This window comes from Nerophis ophidion, linkage group LG03, assembly GCF_033978795.1.
Source record: "Nerophis ophidion isolate RoL-2023_Sa linkage group LG03, RoL_Noph_v1.0, whole genome shotgun sequence".
NCBI lineage: Eukaryota > Metazoa > Chordata > Actinopteri > Syngnathiformes > Syngnathidae > Nerophis > Nerophis ophidion.
Window position 1 is genome coordinate 16,258,281 of NC_084613.1, and position 27,500 is coordinate 16,285,780.

Here is a 27,500-nt window from a genome sequence, read left to right on the forward strand (position 1 = left end):
CTCGTGTCACATGACAAACGCCATGTCAAATGTGACATGACTAACGCCATTTTGGCTCGTGTCCCATGACAAACGCCATGTCAAATGTCACATGACAAACGCCATGTCAAATGTCACATGACAAACGCCATGTCGGTTGTCATGTCACATGACAAACGCCATGTCAAATGTCACATGATAAACGCCATTTTGGCTCGTGTCACATGACAAACGCCATGTCAGCTGTCACATGACAAACGCCATTTTGGCTCATGTCACATGACAGACGGCATCTCAAATGTAACATGACAAACGGCATGTCGGCTGTCACATGAGAAACGCCATTTTGGCTCATGTCACATGACAGACGGCATGTCAAATGTCACATGACAAACGGCATGTCGGCTGTCACATTACAAACGGCATTTTGGCTCGTGTCACATGACAAACGCCATGTGAAATGTCACATGACAATCGCCATGTCAAATGTCACATGACAATTGCCATGTCGGCTGTCACATGATAAACGGCATTTTGGCTTGTGTCACATGACAAACACCATGTCAAATGTCACATGACAAACGCCATGTTGGCCCGTGTCACATGACAAACGCCATGTCAAATGTGACATGACTAACGCCATTTTGGCTCGTGTCCCATGACAAACGCCATGTCAAATGTCGCATGACAAACGCCATGTTGGCCCGTGTCACATGACAAACGCCATGTCAAATGTCACATGATAAACGCTATTTTGGCTTGTGTCACATGACAAACGCCATGTCAAATGTGGCATGACAAACGCCATGTCAAATGTCACATGACAAACACCATGTCGGCTGTCACATGATAAACGTCATTTTGGCTCGTGTCACATGACAAACGCCATGTCAAATGTCACATGACAAACGCCATGTTGGCCCGTGTCACATGATAAACGCTATTTTGGCTCGTGTCACATGACAAACGCCATGTGAAATGTCTCATGACAAACGCTATTTGGCTCGTGTCACATGACAAACGCCATGTCAAATGTCACATGACAAACGCCATGTCGGCTCTCGTGTCACATGACAAACGCCATGTCGGCTCTCATGTCACATGACAAACGCCATGTCAAATGTGGCATGACAAACGCCATGTCAAATGTCACATGACAAACACCATGTCGGCTGTCACATGATAAACGCCATTTTGGCTTGTGTCACATGACAAAAGCCATGTCAAATGTCACATGACAAACGCCATATCGGCTGTCACATGATAAACGCCATTTTGGCTCATGTCACATGACAGACGGCATGTCAAATGTCACATGACAAACGGCATGTCAGCTGTCACATGACAAACGCCATTTTGGCTCGTGTCACATGACAAACGCCATGTCAAATGTCACATGACAAACACCATGTCGGCTCTCATGTCCCATGACAAACGCCATGTTGGCTGTCACATGACAAACGCCATGTTGGCTGTCACATGACAAACGCCATGTTGGCTCGTGTCACATGACAAACGCCATGTCAAATGTCACATGACTAACGCCATTTTGGCTCGTGTCCCATGACAAACGCCATGTCAAATGTCACATGACAAACGCCATGTCAAATGTCACATGACAAACGCCATGTCGGCTCTCATGTCACATGACAAATGCCATGTCGGCTGTCACATGATAAACGCCATTTTGGCTCATGTCACATGACAAACGTCATGTCAAATGTCACATGACAAACGCCATATCGGCAGTCACATGATAAACGCCATTTTGGCTCAGGTCACATGACAGACGGCATGTCAAATGTCACATGACAAACGGCATGTCAGCTGTCACATGACAAACGCCATTTAGGCTCGTGTCACATGACAAACGCCATGTCAAATGTCACATGACAAACACCATGTCGGCTCTCATGTCCCATGACAAACGCCATGTTGGCTGTCACATGACAAACGCCATGTTGGCCCGTGTCACATGACAAACGCCATGTCGGCTGTCACATGATAAACGCTATTTTGGCTCGTGTCACATGACAAACGCCATGTCAAATGTGACATGACTAACGCCATTTTGGCTCCTGTCCCATGACAAACGCCATGTCAAATGTCACATGACAAACGCCATGTCAAATGTCACATGACAAACGCCATGTCGGCTCTCATGTCACATGACAAATGCCATGTCGGCTGTCACATGATAAACGCCATTTTGGCTCATGTCACATGACAAACGACATGTCAAATGTCACATGACAAACGCCATATCGGCAGTCACATGATAAACCCCATTTTGGCTCATGTCACATGACAGACGGCATGTCAAATGTCACATGACAAACGGCATGTCAGCTGTCACATGACAAACGCCATTTTGGCTCGTGTCACATGACAAACGCCATGTCAAATGTCACATGACAAACACCATGTCGGCTCTCATGTCACATGACAAACGCCATGTTGGCTGTCACATGACAAACGCCATGTTGGCCCGTGTCACATGACAAACGCCATGTCGGCTGTCACATGATAAACGCTATTTTGGCTCGTGTCACATGACAAACGCCATGTCAAATGTGACATGACTAACGCCATTTTGGCTCGTGTCCCATGACAAACGCCATGTCAAATGTCACATGACAAACGCCATGTCAAATGTCACATGACAAACGCCATGTCGGTTGTCATGTCACATGACAAACGCCATGTCAAATGTCACATGATAAACGCCATTTTGGCTCGTGTCACATGACAAACGCCATGTCAGCTGTCACATGACAAACGCCATTTTGGCTCATGTCACATGACAGACGGCATCTCAAATGTAACATGACAAACGGCATGTCGGCTGTCACATGAGAAACGCCATTTTGGCTCATGTCACATGACAGACGGCATGTCAAATGTCACATGACAAACGGCATGTCGGCTGTCACATTACAAACGGCATTTTGGCTCGTGTCACATGACAAACGCCATGTGAAATGTCACATGACAATCGCCATGTCAAATGTCACATGACAATTGCCATGTCGGCTGTCACATGATAAACGGCATTTTGGCTTGTGTCACATGACAAACACCATGTCAAATGTCACATGACAAACGCCATGTTGGCCCGTGTCCCATGACAAACGCCATGTCAAATGTCGCATGACAAACGCCATGTTGGCCCGTGTCACATGACAAACGCCATGTCAAATGTCACATGATAAACGCTATTTTGGCTTGTGTCACATGACAAACGCCATGTCAAATGTGGCATGACAAACGCCATGTCAAATGTCACATGACAAACACCATGTCGGCTGTCACATGATAAACGTCATTTTGGCTCGTGTCACATGACAAACGCCATGTCAAATGTCACATGACAAACGCCATGTTGGCCCGTGTCACATGATAAACGCTATTTTGGCTCGTGTCACATGACAAACGCCATGTGAAATGTCTCATGACAAACGCTATTTGGCTCGTGTCACATGACAAACGCCATGTCAAATGTCACATGACAAACGCCATGTCGGCTCTCGTGTCACATGACAAACGCCATGTCGGCTCTCATGTCACATGACAAACGCCATGTCAAATGTGGCATGACAAACGCCATGTCAAATGTCACATGACAAACACCATGTCGGCTGTCACATGATAAACGCCATTTTGGCTCGTGTCACATGACAAACGCCATGTCAAATGTCACATGACAAACGCCATGTTGGCCCGTGTCACATGATAAACGCTATTTTGGCTCGTGTCACATGACAAACGCCATGTCAAATGTCACATGACAAACGCCATTTTGGCTCATGTCACATGACAAACGCCATGTCAAATGTCACATGACAAACGCCATGTCGGCTCTCGTGTCACATGACAAACGCCATGTCGGCTCTCATGTCACATGACAAACGCCATGTCAGCTGTCACATGACCAACGCCATGTCAAATGTCACATGACAAACCTCACATGACAAACGCCACGTCAAATGTCACATGACAAACGCCATGTCGGCTCTCGTGTCACATGACAAACGCCATGTCGGCTCTCATGTCACATGACAAACGCCATGTCAAATGTCACATGACAAACGCCATGTCAAATGTCACATGACAAACCTCACATGACAAACGCCATGTCGGCTCTCGTGTCACATGACAAACCGCTCCGTCTCCCCACAGCCTCCTGCCCCAAACCGGAACCGCCCGCCCACGGCCGCCGTCTGGGCCGCGTCTTCGCCGTGGGACACGAGGTCCACTTCCTGTGCCAGCCGGGCTACGAGCTGATTGGTCCGCAGACACAAGTCTGTCTGGAGTCGCTGAGGTGGAGCGGCCAGGCGCCAACGTGCCGCCACCAGGAAGACGGAGGTGCCGGTCCCGATCCGGCTCGGATCCACTTTAGAAACTTCTTGCTCTTATTTCTACTTTTCAGGGTCTAACGGAACCAGAAGCTCCTCCCCCTCCCCTTCTGCTGATGCCACGCCCTCCTCGCCGCCGTCCTCCATGATGTCCGCCTCCTCGCCGTCTTCCTCCCCCGCGCCCTCCTCGGTGCAACCCTCCAACTGCACCCGCCTCCAGGGCGCCACGCGCTGCACGTGCGACGTGGGCTTCACCATCTCCGGCCGTGACAACAACCTCTGCACAGGTGACGCCGTTCCCGCCTCTTAGTGCCAGCTCTTTGTCCTACTTCCTGTTTCCGTGGCAGACGTCGACGAGTGCCGCCTGTTCTCCTTGAGCCAGCCGGGGCGCCTCTGCGTGCACGAGTGCGCCAACACGCCCGGCAGCTTCCGCTGCCTCTGTCCCACCGGGTACAGGCTCGCCGCCGACGGGCGCGGCTGCACAGGTCAGAGGTCAAACGGGTCGGCCGTGTATGGCGTGCGCGGTCATGTGACTTTCAACATGTCGCTGTCTGCAGACTTGGACGAGTGCGACGGCGGGGAACACGACTGCGGCGGCGAGGAGCTCTGCGTCAACACGCACGGAGGTTTCCGCTGCATGACTGTGGCGTGTCCCCGCGGCAACAACGCCACCTACATCAAGACGTCGCCAACGTAAGAGCGCCCGTTTCTACAAAACCCCAAAACCAGTGAAGTTGGCATGTTGTGTAAATGGTACATAAAAAACAAAGTACAAAGATTTGCAAATCATTTTCAACTTATATTCAATTAAATAGACTGCAAAGACAAGATGTTTAAAGTATGAACTGGTTAACTGCGACATGTTTCAAAAAACCTGGCACAAGTGGCAAAAAAGACTGAAAAAAGTTGAGGTATGCTCATCAAACACTTATTTGGAACATCCCACAGGTGAACGGGCTAATTGGGAACAGGTGGGTGCCAGGATTGGGTATGAAAGCAGCTTCCATGAAATGCTCAGTCATTCACAAACAAGGACGGGGCGAGGATCACCACTTTGTGAACAAATGCGTGAGCAAATTGTCCAACAGTTTAAGAACAACATTTCTCAACCAGCTATTGCAAGGAATGTAGGGATTTCACCATCTATGGTCCGTAATATCATCAAAAGGTTCAGAGAATCGGCAGGTAACATTGAATGCCTGTGACCTTCGATCCCTCAGGCGTTACTGCATCAAAAAGCGACATCAGTGTGTAAAGGATATCACCACACAGGCTCAGGAACACTTCAGAAAACCACTGGCAGTAACTACAGTTTGTTGCTACATCTGTAAGTGCAAGTTAAAACACTACTATGCAAAGCCAAAGCCCTTTATCAACAACACCCGGAAACGCTAACCGGCTTCCCTGGGTCCGAGCTCATCTAAGATAGACTGATGCAAAGTGGAAAAGTGTCCTGTGGTCCGACGAGTCCACATTTCAAATTGTTTTTGGAAACTGTGGATGTCGTGTCCTCCAGAACGAAGAGGAAAAGAACCATCCGGATTGTTCTAGGCACAAAGTTTAAAAAGCCAGCATTTGTGATGGTATGGGGGTGTATTAGTGGGTAACTTACACATCTGTAAAGGCACCATTAATGCTGAAAGGTACATCATACAGTGGGGCAAAAAAGTATTTAGTCAGCCACCGATTGTGCAAGTTCTCCCACTTAAAATGATGACAGAGGTCTGTAATTTTCATCATAGGTACACTTCAACTGTGAGAGACAGAATGTGAAAAAAAATCCAGGAATTCACATTGTAGGAATTTTAAAGAATTTATTTGTAAATTATGGTGGAAAATAAGTATTTGGTCAACCATTCAAAGTTCTCACTGATGGAAGGAGGTTTTGGCTCAAAATCTAACAATACATGGCCCCATTCATTCTTTCCTTAACACGGATCAATCGTCCGGTCCCCTTAGCAGAAAAACAACCCCAAAGCATGATGTTTCCACCCCCATGCTTCACAGTAGGTGTGGTGTTCTTGCGATGCAACTCAGTATTCTTCTTCCTCCAAACACGACGAGTTGAGTTTATACCAAAATGGATACATGGATGATACAGCAAATGATAAATGCGTTGTACTTGTATAGCGCTTTTCTACCTTCAAGGTACTCAAAGCGCTTTGACACTACTTCCACATTTACCCATTCACACACACATTCACACACTGATGGAGGGAGCTGCCATGCAAGGCGCTAACCAGCACCCATCAGGAGCAAGGGTGACGTGTCTTGCTCAGGACACAACGAGGTTGGTACTAGGTGGGGATTGAACCAGGGACCCTTGGGTTGCGCACAGCCACTCTTCCACTGCGCCACGCCGCGCCACAGCAGAGGATTGGGAGAATGTCATGTGGTCAGATGAAACCAAAATACAACTTTTTGGTATAAACTCAACTCCTCGTGTTTGGAGGAAGAAGAATACTGAGTTGCATCCCAAGAACACCATACCTACAGTGAAGCATGGGGGTGGAAACATCATTCTGTGGGGCTGTTTTTCTGCTAAGGGGACAGGACGATTGATTCGTGTTAAGGAAAGAATGAATGGGGCCATGTATCGTGAGATTTTGAGCAAAACCTCCTTCCATCAGTGAGAGCTTTGAATGGTTGACCAAATACTAATTTTCCACCATAATTTAAACATAAATTCTTTAAAATTCCTACAATGTGAATTCCTGGATTTTTTTTTCACATTCTGTCTCTCACAGTTGAAGTGTACCTATGATGAAAATTACAGACCTCTGTCATCATTTTAAGTGGGAGAACTTGCACAATCGGTGGCTGACTAAAGACTTTTTTGCCCCACTGTACAGGTTTTGGAGCAACATATGTTGCCATCCAAGCAAGTTATCATAGACGCCCCTGCTTCTTTCAGCAAGACAATGCCAAGCCACGTGTTACAACAGCGTGGCTTCATAGTAAAAGATTGCGGGTACGAAACTGGCCTCCCTGTAGTCCAGACCTGTCTCCCATTGCAAATGTGTGGCGTATTATAAAGCAAAAAAGACCCCGGATTGTTGAACAACTTTAGCTGTACATCAAGCAAGAATGGTAAAGAATTCCAACTGAAGAGCTTCAAAAATTGGTCACTTCAGTTCCCAAACATTTACTAAGTGTTGTTAAAAGGAAAGGCCATGCAACACAGTGGTAAAGATGCCCCTGTGACAACTTTTTTGCCATGTGTTGCTGCCATTAAAGGTAATGTTAAGTTTCTCAGTTGGAATGTTAAATATCTTGTCTTTGCAGTCTATTCAATTGAATATAAGTTAAAAAGGATTTGTAAATTATTGCATTCTGTTTTTATTTACAAAAAGTGCCAATTTTACTTGTTTTGCCGCCGACATTCTTAAATGCCTTGTTTGTGTGTGTAGGCGCTGCGAGAAGAACCCCTGCATGCTGGGCGACAAGGCCTGCGCCAAGGCGCCCAACTCCGTCTCCTTCCACTTCCTGTCCGTGGTGTCCAACATGTCGGCGCCCCGCGTGCTCTTCCGCGTGTCGGCGGCCCGCGCGCTGGGCGACACGCTGCGCTTCGGGCTGGCGGGCGGTCGGGGGCGGGGCCACTTCAGCGTGCAGCGCTCGGGCCGCCAGACGGGCACGCTCCTCCTGGTGAAGCCCGTGCTGGGCCCCGCCACGCTGGAGGCCGAGGTGGAGATGAGCGAGCTGGAGCGCCACACCCTGCTGGGCCGATACCTCACCAAGGTCACCCTCTTTGTGTCACCTTACAACTTTTAAAGATCGCCTTTAGCATTTTTCAATTATTATTTTTTAACATTATCACCCTATTTATCCTGGGACATAAGCCACACCCACTACATTTTACAAACAGTAAATATTTTTTCCCATACATTAGCTGCACCGGACTATAAACCGCAGAGATACATGTTGTGTAATGGGACACGCTTAAACATGTTAGCATACTAGCTAATGCTAACGACGCTAGCTCCACTATACAAACCCCATTTCCGTATAAGATGGGAAATTGTGTTAGATGTAAATAAAAACATAATACAATGATTTGCAAATCCTTTTCAACCCATATTCAATTGAATGCACTAAAAAGACAAGATGTTTTATGTTCAAACTAGTAAACTTTACTTTTTTTTTGCAAATAATAATTAACTTAGAATTTCACAACTGCAACACGTGCCAAAGTAGTTGGGAAAGGGCATGTTCACCACTGTGTTACATCACCTTTTCTTTTAACAACACTCAATAAACGTTTGGGAACTGAGGAAAATAATTGTTGAAGCTTTGAAAGTGGAATTCTTTCCCATTCTTGTTTTATGTAGAGCTTCAGTCGTTCAACAGTCCGGGGTCTCCAGTGTCGTATTTTACGCTTCATAATGCGCCACACATTTTCGATAGGAGACAGGTCTGGACTGCAGGCGGGCCAGGAAAGTACCCGCACCCTTTTACTACAAAGCCACGCTGTTGTAACACGTGGCTTGGCATGGTCTTGCTGAAATAAGCAGCGGTGTCCATGATAACAATGCTTGGATGACAACATAGGTTGCTCCAAAACCTGTATGGACCTTTCAGCATTAATGGTGCCTTCACAGATGTGTAAGTTACCCATGCCTTGGGCACTAATGCACCCCCATACCATCACAGATGCCGGCTTTTGAACTTTCCGCCCATATCAATCCGAATGGTTATTTTCTTCTTTGTTCTGAAGGACACCACGTCCTCTGTTTCCAAATATAATTTGAAATGTGGACTCGTCAGACCACAGAACACTTTTCCACTTTGCATCAGTCCATCTTAGATAGGCTCGGGCCCAGCCAAGCCGGCGGCGTTTCAGGGTGTTGTTGATAAATGGGTTGGCTTTGCATAGTAGAGTTTTAACTTGCACTTTACAGATGTAGCGACCAACTGTAGTTACTGACAGTGGTTTTATGAAGTGTTCCTGAGCCCATGTGGTGATATCCTTTACACACTGATGTGGCTTTTTGATGCAGTACCGTCTGAGGGATCAAAGGTCCTTTATATCATTGCTTAGGTGCAGTGATTTCTCCAGATTGTGTGAACCTTTTGATGATTTTACGGACCGTAGATGGTAAAATCCCCAAATTCCTTGCAATAGCTCGTTGAGAAATGTTGTTCTTAAACTGTTTGACAATGTGCTTATAAATTGGTGACCCTCACCCCATCCTTGTTTGTGAATTACTTAGCATTTCATGGAAGCTGCTTTTATACCCAATCATGGCACCCAACTGTTCCCAATTAGCCTGCACACCTGTGGGATGTTCCAAATAAGTGTTTGATGAGCATTCCTCAATTTTATCAGTATTTATTGCCACCTTTCCCAACTTCTTTGTTATGTGTTGCTGGCATCAAATTAATGATTATTTGCACAAAAAAAAAAAAGTTTATCAGTTTGAACATCAAATATGTTGTCTTTGTAGCATATTCAACTGAATATGGGTTGAAAATGATTTGAAAATCATTGCATTCCGTTTATATTTACATCTAACACAATTTCCCAACTCATATGGAAACGGGGTTTGTATTACAATAGCATGTACTAATATGCATGAAAACACTCCTACAGACATCACTTTAGTAAGTAAGAATAGTTTTAGTTATATTGCAAAACTTACAAACTTCGCTTAGGAGTGCTTTAGGAAGAATCCCTACGAGTAGAAACGCCATGGATGGCTAGAGGAGGGAACGGCACTTTCATTTCCGGTGTCCAGTGAGCGAAGTGTTGCAAAAGATGGCGCCGTGGTACATACAAAAAACACATCTTTTCAGTGTTTGTTTTTTTATACTATTTGCATTATGACCATAAATTAGCCGCAGCGATCAAAGCGTAGGAAAAAAAAAACGGCTTGTAGTCCGGAATTTACAATTGTACTGGTGTCCCGGAAATTTTTTTTACTTTCGAAATTGGAGCCTTGAGTATTGGCCGATACCAATGTTAACCCGATATGATATCAGCAAAAAAGCATACATTGTGTTCTTTAGTAGTGTGGCGAAAAGGTTTGAGTCGGTGAAATGGGTCAAACAGAAAACAATGGTAGCCATGAAAAACACTAACATATTTGTTATTCACCGTCTGGAATGGACTAATGTCGTCTTTAAGTTAAAGTGGAGTGGTCATTTTTTACTTTTTTTGGCGACTATAATTCATACAGTAAGTTGAATGATGCAGACACGTTTGTTACTGGATACATTCTAATATACTTTGGAGATTTTGTATATGTAAGCGCTATGCAACTATAATTGTGTGATATTGGTTTATATTGACAAATGTGCTGTTTTATACTTTCAGTTCATTAATCCGTATAGGTCTAGCTTGCGTGCTATAGTGTGCTTAGCTGTTGAGTAGCTGCCAGCTCCTAGTAGCCTACAGCCTAGCATGATTACCTTTTGTAAATGACTAGAGTAAAACAACAAAAGACCAACCCTGTGAGCTTATTGGAGGAATATGCACTCTTTACTGTCTGAAATGGACATATGCTGTTTTTAAGTTGAAGAGGGGGAAAAAAATAAATTGAAAAAATACATAAATATATCAAATGAAATAAAATAAGATAAAATAAAAAGTTGAAGTGGTAATTGTTTTTTCGGCAACAAAAATTCATGATTGTTTGATGTTTGCTTATATTGAGAAATGAGCGGTTTAATATTTTCAGTTCATTAATACATACTGTATGTCTAGCTTGTGTGCTATAGTGTGCTTAGCTGTTGGGTAGCTGCCGGCTCCTAGTAGCCTATAGCCTAGCATGTTTACCTTTTGTAAATGACTTGACTAAACCAACAAAAGACCAATCTTGTGAGCTTATTAAAGGAATATGTACTATTTACTGTCTGAAATGGACGTATGCTGTCTTTAAGTTGAAGTGGGAAAAAAATGTATTGAAAAAATACATAAATATATACATTGAAATAAAAAGAAAAAAAAGAGAAATACAATTAAAAGTTGAAATAGAGTGGTAATTGTTTGTTTGCCGACAATAATTCATGAAGCCAAGCTCATGATACAGTAAGTTGAACGATGCGGAAACATTTGTTACTGGATACTTTCTAATATGCCTTGAATACTTTATGTGTGTAAGTACTATGCGACTATAATTGTTTGATACACGTTTATTTTGACAAATGAGCTGTTTTATATTTTCAGTTCATTAATACGTATAGGTCTAGCTTGCGTGCTATAGTGTGCTTAGCTGTTGGGTAGCTACTCCAAGTAGCCTACAGCCTAGCATGTTTACCTTTTGTAAACAACTTGACTAAACCAACAAAAGACCAACCTTGTGAGCTTGTTGGAGGAATATGTACTATTTACTGTCTGGAACAGACGTATGCTGTCTTTAAGTTGAAGTGGGGAAAAAAAAATATTGAAAAAATACATAAATATTTACATTGAAATAAATATACAAATACAAATAAATAAATGAAATAAAATCAAAAGTTGAAATGGAGTGGTAATTGTTTGTTTGCCGACAATAATTCATGAAGTCAAGCTCGTGATACAGTAAGTTGAACGATGCGGACATATTTGTTACTGGATACTTTCTAATACGCCTTGAAGACTTTGTATGTGTAAGTACTATGCGACTATAATTGTTTGATACACGTCTATTTTGACAAATGAACTGTTTTATATTTTCAATTGATTATTACGTATGTCTAGCTAGTGTGCTATAGTGTACTTAGCTGTTGGGTACTTGCCAGCTCCTAGTAGCCTATAGCCTAGCATGTTTACCTTTTGTAAACGACTTGAGTAAAACACAACAAAAGACCAACTTTGGGAGCTTATTGGAAGAATACGTACTATTTACTGTCTGAAATGGACGTACGCTGTCTTTAACCTTCCTCTTGTGTTAGCTTTCTGTTACCATCTCTTATGTTAACGGGTCGGTTTTGACCCATGTCTTAAATCAGCTGTAAAATACACTAAAAACAATTATCTATCATCCAATTTGTTTCTCATCTCTTGATTACCTCGTTAGGCTTCCTTATCCTTGAAAATATTGGTTTTAATATTTTTGGTTTGGGCCATTGGGCCTTTTTTTGTCAGTATACCCCTCGATTTCAATTTTTTGAAATGGTAAAACGAACCTCAAGAGAATCATATACATAAAAAAAAGGTTGTTGTGTTACCTAACTATTACTAAGGGTAATAGAACACATCTCGTAAATAAATGTGTTTTATTTATTTTTTCATTTTAAGAATTTTAACTATAGTAACATCTATGGTGTTACGGGTCAATTTCGACCCATATATATTTACTTCAAGAAAAAGGCTAAAAAGTATTTTTTTCAGCAACAGAAATCCAACATCAAACAAACAACAACCAATCAAGCAAATGAAACCAAGAGAAATAGATTACTAGTTCCAAAACTAATAAAAAACAAAATCAGAGTGGCAAAAAGTGACACTTTTAGTGTCCGTCTTTTGTTTGTTTTTGTACAGGATAACAAGGTAAAATGAGAATCCACTAAAGCTCACATGATTGGGAGAGGAGCTGGCTGTCAGTGTGTTCAGTTTTGGCTCTTATCATTGCTTTATCATCTTATTTTCATAACTGGGTCGAAACCGACCCTAACAACACCAAGGGCATAATTTCTACCAGAGCATTTTATAATTTAGTGAAAAAAATTAAAATGTTTTATTTTGTTGACAAAGAGGTTCCTGACAAAGTCAAAAAGCTTTGATGCAAAAAAATAAATGTATGTAGTGTTTTTATGCATTTAAAAACTAAAACGGGTCGGTGCCGACCCTAACACAAGACGAAGGTTAATATGAAGTGGGGAAAAAATCTATTGAAAAAATACATAAATGTGTCAAATGAAATAAAATAAAAAGTTGAAATGGAGTGGTAATTGTTTTTTTTTTGGTGACAATAATTCATGAAGCCAAGCTCAGGATACAGTAAGTTGAACGATGCGGACACATCTGTTACTGGATACTTTCTAATACGCCTTGAAGACTTTGTATGTGTAAGTACTATGCAACTATAAATGATTGATACTCGCTTATTTTAGTGTGCTATAGTGTGCTTAGCTGTTGTGTAGTTGCTAGTTGCCTATAGCCTAGCATGTTTACCTTTTGTCAGTGACTTAAGTGAAACACAAGAAAAGACCAACTTTTTGTGCTTGCATCGGGCAGTTTCCAATACTTGTTCTTTTGCTGATAACTAACTGTTATCAGTATCGGACCATGACACCTCTAATTGCTACTTCTTTAAAAAAATATTCAAAAATCATTTTAAAAAGTTCAAATTGGGCATCTTTTTTATTTAAAATTTAACAAATATTGAAATTAATGTGAATAATTTTAATAACAGAATACTTAGTACAGTTATTGGTATTATTCATTGTGATTTTGACTTATGTTGTCTTTGAATAATAAAACATTTTATGTGTCACATTTGTTCATGTTTATTATAAAAAAAATATTAGTTGCACATATGCTGTATGAAACGCAAATAGCAAAAATATAACAAATTTGACATCGCTTTATGTCGCCATTGTCCATCCAAATGAAATGAAGAAAAAGGAAAAATTCAAAAATGTTTATTGTTTGGATAAAATATGCTAATACTGTATTTGCTAGTTAAATGTAGTGACGTCTTTAGTCCAGCAGATGGCGTATGACCATTATGTTACAGTTGATGCAGGTAGTGAGTGTGGCACACACTTGCTGAGGTCATTTGGTTCCTTATCCAATAGACGTCAGCAGCAAATTCAACGCTTGTCAATCACGAGCAAGCCCCGCCCACTTGGACCTGATAGGCCGCTCAGAGAAACCACGTGCGTAAAATTCTAGACCAGTGGTCCTCAAACTCACCGCAGAAAACACTTGGCCCTCCAAGTACCACCATAATGAGCAACAATGAAGTACAGGAGCGTAGCAGGCCTAAGTATTTATTAAAAACAATTAAAACATTTATGGTTTGAGAATCGCTGTCCTACAAGATTCCAGGAGCTGTTCGGCTCAGTTTTTAAAATCGACACTTTTTGACGCAGGACGCCGTAAAATCCACAAGGGCGCCGTCTTCGCTCGCCACGCCAGCGGAGGAATTCAACACGGACGTGACAGACGGCCGACCAAACAAGGCACGCAGAGTCTTCATCAGCACACAACTTGACGTGTTTAATGTTATGGCCTGTTGAGGCAACGGTTTCTATTCAATCAATCAATGTTTATTTATATAGCCCCAAATCACAAATGTCTCAAAGGACTGCACAAATCATTACGACTACAACATCCTCGGAAGAACCCACAAAAGGGCAAGGAAAACTCACACCCAGTGGGCAGAGAGAATTCACATCCAGTGGGACGCCAGTGACAATGCTGACTATGAGAAACCTTGGAGAGGACCTCAGATGTGGGCAACCCCCCCTCTCTAGGGGGGGTTGCTTGAAAAGGGGGCGGGGCTGACCTTTCTCCCAATTGTATTGTGCTATTAGTCCTAACCAAATGTTTGCAAGCAAGTTCGTGCCTTTAAGGTCGGAACTTGAAGGCTGGTTATGAATAAATACACTAAAGTAAAAACTAAAAAACGTTTTTAACTTAAAAGCCGTAATGGCACAAATAACATTTTTGTACCACAAACGATTGGAACAAGTTTGGGAATGTTTTGATATAGTTTCGGGGAAAGAAGGGTCTAGTTTTGATTAATAACTCATTTAAGTAAATTGAATGTTTATTTTACTTTTTAAATATACCATATGGGGTAGTGTAAACATGTTATTTTACGTTTTCTGCCCATTGTATCAAATTTGATACACACACTTTGAAAAGTTTTACTATAAAATATATTCTATATTATTCAGTAAATTTACAGTGCATCTACGGTTTAACCATTCATACTGACGTGTCAGTGAAATACATTTTTTCTTACCTTATCCCTTTTAAATGTGGCAAATGTTCTCTTCAATATAATCAGGTGTCCCTTCTTTCTTCTTTGTGGCAATCTTGCAGGATCACTGCACAGTTCTCTAATAAATTAATTACTGCCCTCATGTAGTTTATATGTGTAATGCATGTATCTAATCTGATACAACGGGTTTTATATGGCAAAACACATTACATTGATAATATTGATGGCTCAAACACTTATGTATCACTTATGATACGTTAGGAGTTACAAGGTGATTTTTTTCAAAATCCGTTTTTAATGACAATTGCCATTAAAGGCCTTAACCCTTTAAAGCCTAAACTACTGACTCAAAAAGTGATAAAACTCCAAATATTTGAAACTGGAGCTTTGATTGGTCTTTTTGAACAAATATCACCCCCCACAAAAATCAATTTACATATTTTTAAATTTTTATCATATTTGATACATCCAGTCCCACATTTTCATGTTTTCATAACAAACCAAATCGTAATGCAATAGACAGAAATATCTATCATGTTATAATCAAACATAAAAAGAACATCCGGATTCCTTCCAAATCTTTTTCAAAGCATATTGTAATTATTTGATATCTAATAAGAAACGGACACAAAGACATCGTTATGTATTTTTCCTCCCAACAAAAATCAGAAAGCTATATTTTACTATTGCAACACACACCGAGTGATTTCAATAATAATATACCGGTACCATATTGTGTAATGTAAACATATTTGTTTGACACATCTAAAGACTGCAATGTTGCGTCACGGTATTTACAATGCAAGAAATACAATAAAATGCCAATTGACTCATTTACAGTTACATTACCTTCTATACCTGTTGTATCAAATTTTATACACACATTTCCAAAACTGTTTTCTATAAAATATATTATAAATTATGAAGTAATTTTACATTGCATCAACAAATTAACTGTTAATACTGATGAATTGGTAAAAAAAAAGTTTTTCTTACCTTATTCCTTTCACATTTGGCAAAGTTTCTTGATAAAAATCGTTTCTTTTTGTGGCAATCTTGCAGGATCACTCCAGTCTTCTAAGAGGTCAATTATGGCTCTCATCTGGCTTATAGTGTAAAGTATGCATCTAATATGATACATCATGCTTTTTAGGGGAAAAACTAATTACACTGATGTAGAGGACTCAAACAGTTATGTATCCCTTATGATACACTGGGTGTAAACGGGTTAACTTTCACAAAATCCATGTAATTACTTTTAATTTTTTTTACTGCCACGCGGCAACCCTGTTAGACATACCTTTGTAGGTGCGACCACAAAGATGACGGAGTAGAAACCTTGCAGACTTTATTATCAACAAACTGCCCAATTTTTCATCTGTACAACAAAAAGAGCACACGAAAGAAAATCAAATAAAAAAAGCTCCATGATAGGACACAAAAACATTTGTTTACAAAAACATCTTTAGCACAAAATAAAGCGGGACAAGAGGAAATAGAAGAAGTCACACTCAAACAGTCGTCACGCACTCTCCTGCTCCACTGATGGTCGACGCCAAAGATCCCGCAGGAGGCGAACCAATGTTTGATTGTGGGAGGGGCCAAAAACTCAACGTCGTCGATGTATCGCTGACAGAAAAAACTTAAGTGGTGACACAAAATGGCGTCCTCTGACATTGAATTCGAGTCTTCAAACTAGCGCCAAACACGCCGCGTGAAGGCCACCAGGGAACATTCATTCGCAAACAAATAAATAAGGCTATGAGCAAACTATATATATATTTTTATATGCATTTAGAAAAAGCAAATCAGGTGTGCAAAGATACCGCCGCTAAGAGAAACCCTTCCCAGCTCGCCCACAGTGGGCGGCGCCGCGACACACAACTTTCATAAATCTGAAATAAGACAAAGCCTGTGAAGTCACAACTCAAGCAAACAGCAGGGGGCGCGCTTGCATTTATGGCACGGGGGACGGGAGGGGGACTGCATGAGGTGGGCTGAGAGGCCCAAAAGAGAGCGGGGGAAAAAAATAAAAAAATTCAGGACGGAGAGCCGCAGTGACGTCTCCGTGGAGGAGGAGGGCAGGTTTAGCACCGCCCGCCTGGCAGTCCCAGGGCGATAAATCAAGGAGCCACGATGCAGCTATCACACTCAACCAGTCACTCAAGCGCTTCTCATGTCACACTTTCTACACATTTACACTCCCTCATGTCCTCACCTCTGACCCCGAGACCCCCCTCCCAGCGCCCCACAGCCGGGGCGCCTCTGTTGGAAAACAAACCTGTAGTAAAGGGCGGGGCCTCCTTAACAGTGGTTCGCCATCCGGGAGGGTCAAGGAGGGGGGAGGGCGGAAGTCACGTCAACATGGACGCCCGCGAGGGTGACACGAGGGGGGAAGACGCGTGGGAGGGGTTGGGGGTCAACGGCGTGGTAGTTTCTCCTGTTGGGCGTGTCCAGACCCCCTGCCCCCCCCTTCCCCGTAGGTGGGCGTGGTCTACCTATCCTTCAGCTCTTGAGTGACGCGCTTGGTGATCCTGCCGCAGAGGAGCCCCATCAGGAAGAGCACCGCCACACCGCCACCGATCATGGTCAGGATGTAGTTCTTGGACGGCGACGTCATCACCTGCATGGCCAGGTCCGAGAAGCCCTCAGCGGGAGCCACCTGGGGAACGGTAACCACGCTTTAGTTACGTGCTTATTAAAGGGTGTGTCGGCGCACCCCGAATGGGGGCGTGAGAGGCATCTTTAGCATTAGTAAATAATTGTCTTGACACAAAAAATATTTTATGTAACTTGGCAAGTTCCAAACAATCGCCCATTTTTAATTTAAATTGTTTTTTTCTTAAATTGTTAGGGGGGGGTCTGAGAAGCAATAAAGTACATCTTGACATATACAAATACATACACTTCAGGGATGGGGACGTGAAAGAAATGTTCCACCTGGCAAACATTTTACTTTTCAATTTCCAAACATCTCCTTATTTTTTATTAAAGGCGTACCGAAACCCACTACTACCTACCACGCAGTCTGATAGTTTAAATATCAATGAGGAAATCTTAACATTGCAACACATGCCAATACGGCCGGGTTAGTTTACTAAATTGCAATTTTAAATTTCGCGCCAAAATATCCGGCTGAAATGTTGTTCCAGCATCGTTCCCAGCTATTAGCTTGTCTGTTTTCATCGCGAAATTCCACAGTATTCTGGACAACTGTGTTGCTGAATCTATTGCAATTTGTTCAATGGACAATTGAGACATCAAAGAAGAAAGCTGTAGGTGGGAAGCGGTGTATTGCGGCCAGCTTTAGCAAAACAAAAACAGCCGGTGTTTCATTGTTTACATACCCGAAAGATGACAGTCAAGCTTTACTATGGAACAGAGATGTCAAGCGAACACGGTTGAATTGGACAACGAACACAAAGTACAGTGTATTATACTGCGATCATTTCGAAAGATCGTGTTTCGAAGAGCCCCTGCGAAGGGCAGAGAAAGGCATCACCACCACCCGTCGACTGGTGCTGAAGAAAGGTGTGGGGCCGACCTTCCGGTTGTACAGGTACGACCATATAATCTCACTAAAACACTAGTAACACAATAAGCAGATAAGGGATTTCCCAGAATTATCCTAGTAAATGTGTCTATTAACATCTGAATCGCTCCCACTGCCCTCGTCTTTTTTCCTTTTTCTTTTCTAGTCCTTCACTCTCACTATCCTCATCCACAAATCTTTTGTCCTTGTTCAAATTAATGGGGAAATCGTCGCTTTCTCGGTTTGAATCGCTCTCGCTGCTGGTGGCCATGATTGTAAACAATGTTCAGATGTGAGGAGCTCCACAACCCGGGACATCAAGCGCACATCGTCTGCTACTTCCGGTACAGGCAAGGCTTTTTTATTAGCAATCAAAAGTTGCAAACTTTATCGTCTATGTTCTCTACTAAATCCTTTCAGCAAAAATATGGCAGTATCGCGAATTGATCAAGTATGACACATAGAATGGACCTGCTATTCCCGTTTAAATAAGAAAATCTGATTTCAGTAGGCCTTTAAAATAAATAAAAAATGTTGGGAGAGGGGGGCATGAAAGGCAATAACATCTTGACACCACCAAATAAATAAACATTCACTACAAGGGGGGGGCATGGAAAAATTTATTTCTTTAAAAATGTTTTGACTGTGAGCATGTTCCAGACAGTTTCATTTGGGGGAAAGGGTGTGTTAAAGGCAATGCCGTAATAGCCTCTTTAGTGTTAGTAAAGAACTATCTTGACACGTACAGCCCCTTCAATGTATTTTTTGAAGGTGGGGTGGGCACCCCTGTGGGGGCACAGTGATATATGTATGGGGGGCGGGGGAGCATGAGAGGCAATGGCGTATATCTTGACACAAACGGATAAATACTAGATATGTCTGATAATATCGGCCGATAAATGTTCTATTATGTAATATCGGAAATTATCGGTATCGGTTTCAAAAAGTAAAATGTATGAATTGTTAAAACGCCACTCTATGGCATGGTACACGGACGTAAGTAGAATTACAGAGCCCCAATAAACCTTGAAGGCACTGCCTTTGCATGCCGGTCCAATCACATGACATACGCAGCTTTTCACACACACAAGTGGATGCAAGGCATACTTGGTCAACAGCCATACAGGTCACACTGAGGCTGGCCGTATAAACAACTTTAACACTGTTACAAATATGCGCCACACTGTGAACCCACACCAAACACGAATGACAAACACATTTCAGGAGAACATCCGAACCTTAACACAACAAACAGAACAGAACAAACACCCAGAATCCCTTGCAGCACTAACCCCCCCCCCCCCTCCACCACCTCAACCCCGCCCACCTCAACCTCCTCATGCTCTCTCAGGGAGAGCATGTCCCAAATTCAAAGCTGCTGTTTTGAGGCACGTTAAAAAAAATAATGCACTTTGTAACTTCAATAATAAATATGGCACTGCCATGTTTGCATTTTTTTCCATAATTTGAGTTGATTTATTTTGAAAAACATCGTTACATTGTTTAATGCATCCAGCGGGGCATCACAACAAAATTAGGCATAATAATGTGTTGGATAGGTTGATTGGCAAAAGTAAATTGACCCTAGTGTGTGAATGTGAGTGTGAATGGTGTCTGTCTATCTGTGTTGTGATGAGGTGGCAACTTGTCCAGGGTGCACTACGCCTTCCGCCCGAATGCAGCTGAAATAGGCTCCGGCATCCCCCGCAACCCCAAAAGGGACAAGCGGTACAAAATGGATGGATGTGTTAATTCCACGAAAGTATAAATCGATATCGGTTGATATCGGAGTCGGTAATTAAGAGTTGGACAATATCGGAATATTGGCAAAAAAGCCATTATCGGACATCTCTAATAAATACAAATAATTATACACGTAGCGTGTAAAAAAATGTTTCCCTGAGAAAAATTTAACTAGGAGCAAGTTGTTTCTTTAACGGGGTGCTTCTTAAATTGTGGGGCGGCGCCTTGAGGTGTCGCGGGAAAGGGGGGCATGAGAGGCAATGGCATAAGAGCATCTTTACGGTTAATAAAAATAGATAAATAAATATCGGGGGGCGTGAAAAATATTCTGACCTTTCAGGGGGACGGGACAGAAAATAATTGAGAACCACTGATTCAGTTGAACTTGACTTCCTGGTCATCATTAGCGTTCGCTTGTGTGGTGGCGAGGTACCTTGGCGGCGTAGCTCCACATGTCGATGCGGTCCTGGAGCCTCTTCTTGCACTCGGGCTGAAGACGCACGCGTTTGTCCTGCAGCGACTCCATCAGGCACGACATCTCTGCGGAGAAGCAACATGTCCGCATGATGACTGATAGGAAAACCAGACCTCTGTCTCTGCACTTTGCGTGTGCGTGGGGACTCACGGCGCCCCCTGCCGGGTGGTATGGCGGCACAGTGGTGCTTGATGTCGAGCGCGCAGGCCGTGTGCAGGACGGGGTCGACAAAGATGTCCGCCTTGCTCTCCTTCAGCATGTTCAGGACCTCCTGCGGGACCGACGCGTTTGGTTAATGAGGAGAAAGGCGTTGAAGAGTGCGGAGACGTCCGACTGTCAGTGAAGGCATCACCTTCTTGCATTCTTCCTTTTTGATCTTCAGCAGGTTCACCTTGAGACATTCCTCCACCTGGCCTGTCTGCTCCTGTGCTGCTGCCTCCTCTGGACAGAGCTGGGATATCTAACGCACACACAATTATAAGACCAACATTTATATTTTGGACAACAACAATTTTAGTCCAAGTAACAGTGATTTATGCTGTCTTGCTTTTCTTCACTGAATTAGCCTGCTCTGTCTCAAGGATATCACTCTTTTATGACTGCCCTGCCAAATTCCTTTGGGCCCTGCCGAGATTGATCTGCTCGGGGTCTCATATTAGTCCCCACACATCCTAATAAAAAGAGACAAGATCAATATTGCATTTGTCTTGTGGTCAAAGGATACTCTCCAAAAGGGTTTATTATGTGATTGATGCTTTATTACTGCCTATCCAAGATTTACCCAAAACAAAGATCACAAATATTTATTGTATTTTTATTTTGGTAACAATTTAAATTTTTAGTAAAAAGTTATTTTCCAAAATGTTTTTAGAATTGATGCTGTAAAACTACTTTTCCAAGATTTACCCCCAAAAAAAGATCCCCAAAAGACCAATACATATTGTATTGGTCTTTTGGTCAAAGGTTCTCTCCAAATGGGTTTATTTTGTGATTGATGCTGTACTACTGCCTATCCAAGATCTACCCCCAAACAAAGATCACAAATATATTTTATATGGGTTTCTTTTGAGATTGATGCTGTGTTACTGCCTTACTAAAACAAAGTTCACAAATATATATTGTATTTGTCTTTTGGTAAGAGGTTAATCTCCAAATGTTTTTTTTTTTGTGATTGATGTTATATTAATGCCTTTCTGAGATATACCCAACAAAAAGATCACAAATAAATATTGTATTTGTCCTTTGGTAAAAAGTTACTTTCTAAAATGTTTTTTTTTTCATTGATGCTGTTATACTATCTTTCCAAAATGTGACCAAAACAAAGATCACACACACAGATTGTATTTGTCTTTTGGTCAAAGGTTACTTTTCAAATGGCTTTATTTTGTAATTGATGCTGTATTACTGCGCATCAAAGATATACCTTGAAAATAAAATCGCAGATACATATTGTATTTGTCCTTTGGTCGAAGGTTACTCTCCAAAGTGGGTTTCTTTTGTGATTGATACTGTATTACTGCCTTTCCAAAGCGTAACCAAAACATTTCTGTTTTTGCCAATATTACAATCAGTCCGTTTTATTCTTTTTCCTTTCTCCCCCCAAAACGCGACAATTTGCCACAACTCCTCTCTCTTCTTATATTCCTAAAGTGGATATAAAGATCTAGAAGATTTATTTTTCGCTGTTGCTTTTTCTTCCTTCTTCTGTTAACAGCGTGGGCTTGCTTCTCTGTAACCTGATGTTATTTGACATCTCAAATAAATATTTATAATATCTTTGCTTTTCTTGGACTTTTCATTATGAAATAGGACAAAATTCCAAAACCTCATGAGTGCAGTAGATCTGCAGCTGGGGGTCCAGTCGGTAGTCCAGAGCTGACTCCTGCAAGATGACTCGTATCTGATCCTCGCAGTCTGCCGACAGACGCTGGGAACGGTCGTCACGATGAATTAGAAGCGCGTTAAAAAGACGCAAACGTGCACAAACATCTCCTGCTCTCACCTGATCCGCGTACTTGAGTTTGAGGCAGGCGATGACCTGACCCTCCAGCTCGTGGTCAGCAGTCGCCTTGTTCAAAATGGGCTGGCAGAACTTAGGGATGTCAGCTTTACAGGCCTTCTTCAGAACCGGGTTTAGCCTGTAGTCTGTGCTTACAAACACGTACATTCACTCACCACATGGCGGCAGAAGGTTCTTGCTGTTTTGTTGCTATGGAAACAAAAGGCGTACCTGTGTTCTGAGTGATCTGACGCTTGGTGATCATCTGTTTACACTTTGGATCCATCAGCTCGCTGTTCTTGTTCTGTTTCAGACACTGAAGGACGTTCTTGCCCTCAGACTCGGTGCAGAAGCGCTGTCAGGCAAACGAGCGCAAACACACACTGGTTGGAATATTGCACGGATACAATTGGAACATTAACGAGGTGGATTAGGGCCTTACTGAAAAAAGGGAACGGTTGAGCTATTCAATGTTTCAACAAGATATTAAACAATAAAAAAAATTGCAATAACTAGATTCTCATCTTTCTTCACTAAGTACCACCTCAGAAAACACTTGGCTCTTCAAGTACCAGCATAATGACCAACATTAAAATACAGTAGAGTAGTAGGCCTAAGTAGTTATCAAAAACAAGGCAGAGGTTTTAGTTAACAATTATATTTAATATTTTTTGTTACAGTTTAAACAGTAACGCTGTGTTTAAATATTGGGAATTAAAACAATAATCAATATTCTTTGGAGTACCACGACAGTTTGACAATCAAAAGTAAATGTCATCCAATATAGGTTGACATGCTCTTTGAAGAAAATAGTATATTTGTATTATTATATCAATTCATTTATAATAAATTTTACACTAATATACTGTAAATTATTAGCTGTATGAATAAAAAAAAAAAGTTCAGAAAAAGAAATTGTTGGACAAAAATGGCTTCCAAACCACACTTTGGACACTCCAGGAGAGGAATAGGTATCGTTTAAATTTTAACCGATACTAGGACTAAATCAATAATCAAAAAACAGTGCAGATGCTTAAAAAATGGAAAGCAGATTTTTTTTTTTTTTTTTTTGCACAAAAATTTGCAAGAAAAAAACAAAACTAAAGACTTTTATCCTTATGACATTTCAGGGAGATTCAAGTTCAGACATTTGTAACAGAGAAAACCCCCCCCCCCAAAAAATCCAAGAGCATAACAAAAATGATCAATTATTGCGGTAATACAGAACATAGAGAAGGTGCAAATTGTGTTGCAATACTGGTGCTCATACTTCCGGGGGTTCTTAAATGCAATCTCGCTTGCTGTGAGCGTCACTGGAGCATAAAGAGTAAGTGTTGTTGTTAAAGCGAGTGTGTGATGAGGGCTTCTTAAAGTTAACAATGAAGTTTCATTAGAGCGTCAGATTCTGTGGGCTTCTGTCAGTACAACTACATTACTAGTACTTTATCATTATTACTGCATTACTTATATTACTAGTACAATATCACTACTACATTACTTACAATGTATTACTAGTACAATATCACTACTTTTACATTATTTAGAATGTATTACTAGTACAAAATCACTACTACTACATTACTTACGATGTATTACTAGTACAATATCACTACTTTTACATTATTTAGAATGCATTACTAGTACAAAATCACTACTACTACATTACTTACGATGTATTACTAGTACAATATCACTATTACTGCACTACTTATATTACTAGTAAAATATCACTACTACTACATTACTAACAATGTATTACTAGTACAATATCACTACTTTTACATTTAGAATGTATTACTAGTACAATATCACTATTACTGCACTACTTATATTACTAGTAAAATATCACTACTACTACATTATTAACAATGTATTACTAGTACAATATCACTACTTTTACATTTAGAATGTATTACTAGTACAATATCACTACTACTACATTACTTAAAATGTATTACTTGTACAATATCCCTACTACTAGTACATTACTTACAATGTTTTAAGAGTACAATATCACAACCACTACATTACTAACAATATTACTAATACAATGTCACAACTACTACTCCTACATCACTAACAATATATTACTACTACTATATCACTACTACTACATTACTATACAATACATTACTTGTACAATATCACTATTACATTACTACACAATATATTACTTGTACAATATCACAACAATGACGTTACTTATAATGTATTACTAGTACAATATCACTACTACTACATTACTTACAGTATATTACTAGTACAATATCCCTACTACTGGTACATTACTTACAATGTATTACGAGTACAATGTCACTAGTACTACATTACTAACAATGTATTACTAGTACAATATCACTACTACATCACTAACAATATATTACCTGTACTATATCACTACTACTACTACTACAACATTACTATACAATATATTATCAGTACAATATCACTATTATTACTACTACTACTACAATACTTACAGTATATTACTAGTACAATATCCCTACTACTAGTACATTACTTACAATGTATTACGAGTACAATATCACTAGGTCTACATTACTAAAAATGTATTACTAGTACAATATCACTAGTACTACGTTACTAAAAATGTATTACTAGTACAATATGACTACTACTACTACATTACTATACAATATATCACTTGTACAATATCACTACGACAATATTTACAATGTATTACTAGTACAATATCACGACTACCACTATATTACTTAGTGTATTACTAGTACAATATCACTACTACTACATTACTTACAGTATATTGCTTGTACAATATCACCAGTACCACATTAAGTATAGTATATTACTTGTACAATATCAGTACTACATTGCTAACAATATATTACTGGTACAGTATCACTACTACTACTAATATATTACTAGTACAGCATCACTACTACTACATTCCTTACAATATATTACTTGTACAATATCACTACTACTATATTACATAAAGTATATTACTTGTACAATATCACTACTATTAAATTACTTACAGTATATTACTTGTACAATATCACTGCTATTACATTACTTACATTATATTAGTTGTCCAATATCACTACTACAACATTGCTCACAGTAAATTACTTGTACAATATCAGTATTACATTACTTACATTATATTACTTGTACAATATCACTCGTACTACATTACGTACAGCATATTACTTGTAGAGTATCACTAGTACTACATTACTTTGATTACCCTGATCATGTGCTTGCAGACTCTCATCAACTGATAGTCGAGTTCAGGATCCACCATCTCAACCTCCTGAAGCTTGAAGATCTTCTGATGACATCGCTGAGTCAGCTGACGTTTGCTCTCCTTCAGACACTCGATCACCTTAGAAAAAAGTTGTCACATGACAACGTTTTGGAAGCCACTCTTCCTCTGTGTGTGTGTGTGTGTGTGTGTGCGTGTGTGTGTGTGTATGCGTGCGTGCGGCTGACCTGTGCGTTGCCAAAGGCAACATTCTGACACATGCGGCTGATGTCCTGCTTACACGACTCGTAGAGTTCTGGTTCCAGACGGATGTCCTCAGACTGCATACACACAACAGAAAAAGTGTGTAAAAAGTGATCAACATCCCCCCACATCTTTTAAAACAGTGCATGTACCATCTCCACTTCCTCCACGCGCAGCTGCTTGCGACACTTGACGGACACGCGCTGCTCCTTGGCGTCCTGCAGGGTGTCGTTCCTCACCGTGGTGCTGAGGCAGATCACCACGTCCACCCTGAGGAGCGAGTGTGAAACAGCAATATGTCAATAACACAGCTCCACGCAGGTGAGCGTTTTGAGGTGATCGATGTGGAATGACAACAAATGCTAACAACCCGGCAAATAGTCGTCGCAACTGCCACGTTGACCAAATTACGGCAGAACAGCTTATGCCCGGTGGTTTCAGCACATGGGAGCCCAGTTATAATGAAACTAAGATATGATTAAGTATTTCCACGTTTTTTTATGCATTCTGAATCGCAAATACATGACAGCAAAAGTCAGCTAACAATGGAGTTAATGGGAATTTCACCTATAAATCGCTCTATAAAACATCCAAAAACAATCAATTTTTTATATACACACTGTAAGTATGTTAGGGTTTCCCCTTAATGTAATAGAATGTGGCACGGCACCAAAGTATTTTCCTCACCGCCACATCTTGAAAGTAAGGCTTTTCTTTTTTTACTTGAAAACAAATTAAAAGTAATATGATATATTTTAACCTCCAGTAGAAATCACACAAAGTCTGACGCTATTTTTAACTCCTACTACCAATGTTATGATAACAAAGGGCAACATTTCGACAAGTTTTACCTCCCGTGCAAACACTTTCGTCTTGTAAGTCCACCCTTCCCCGGACACACAAAAACACTTCCTCATTCTCCCCCAATCACCTTTTTGGCACGTTGTGTTTGCAAGCGTGGGAAAAACTGACATCAAATCCAAACCACACGAACATAAAACATTAATATTAGCAGGTTATCACAGTATGCATTGATATATATATATTAAG

General features: G+C 41.0%; 2 protein-coding genes across 3 annotated transcripts in view; one reads left to right on the forward strand and one right to left on the reverse strand.

Annotated features, from left to right (window-relative positions):
• si:dkey-234i14.3 (fibulin-7-like) overlaps positions 1-13,194 on the forward strand; it is a 26,819-nt gene extending 13,625 nt beyond the window's left edge. The window contains 5 exon segments of the mRNA XM_061894412.1: positions 4,159-4,366; positions 4,368-4,621; positions 4,682-4,819; positions 4,892-5,027; positions 7,745-13,194. Of these exon segments, the coding sequence (XP_061750396.1) occupies positions 4,159-4,366; positions 4,368-4,621; positions 4,682-4,819; positions 4,892-5,027; positions 7,745-8,105 (1,097 nt within the window). The 3' untranslated portion in view covers positions 8,106-13,194.
• Positions 13,195-16,539: 3,345 nt separating this feature from the next.
• The window catches only part of glg1a (golgi glycoprotein 1a), a 42,560-nt gene continuing 31,599 nt past the window's right edge, over positions 16,540-27,500 (reverse strand). For both annotated transcript variants that reach the window (XM_061894419.1, XM_061894420.1), the window contains 10 exons: positions 26,603-26,720; positions 26,435-26,527; positions 26,190-26,327; positions 23,189-23,312; positions 22,961-23,103; positions 22,784-22,885; positions 21,311-21,418; positions 21,109-21,229; positions 20,917-21,023; positions 16,540-17,870 (listed from right to left, as the gene is read on the reverse strand). In XM_061894419.1, coding sequence (XP_061750403.1) covers positions 17,703-17,870; positions 20,917-21,023; positions 21,109-21,229; positions 21,311-21,418; positions 22,784-22,885; positions 22,961-23,103; positions 23,189-23,312; positions 26,190-26,327; positions 26,435-26,527; positions 26,603-26,720 — 1,222 coding nt within the window. In that variant the 3' untranslated portion in view covers positions 16,540-17,702. The remainder of the gene's footprint in view (positions 17,871-20,916; positions 21,024-21,108; positions 21,230-21,310; positions 21,419-22,783; positions 22,886-22,960; positions 23,104-23,188; positions 23,313-26,189; positions 26,328-26,434; positions 26,528-26,602; positions 26,721-27,500) is intronic.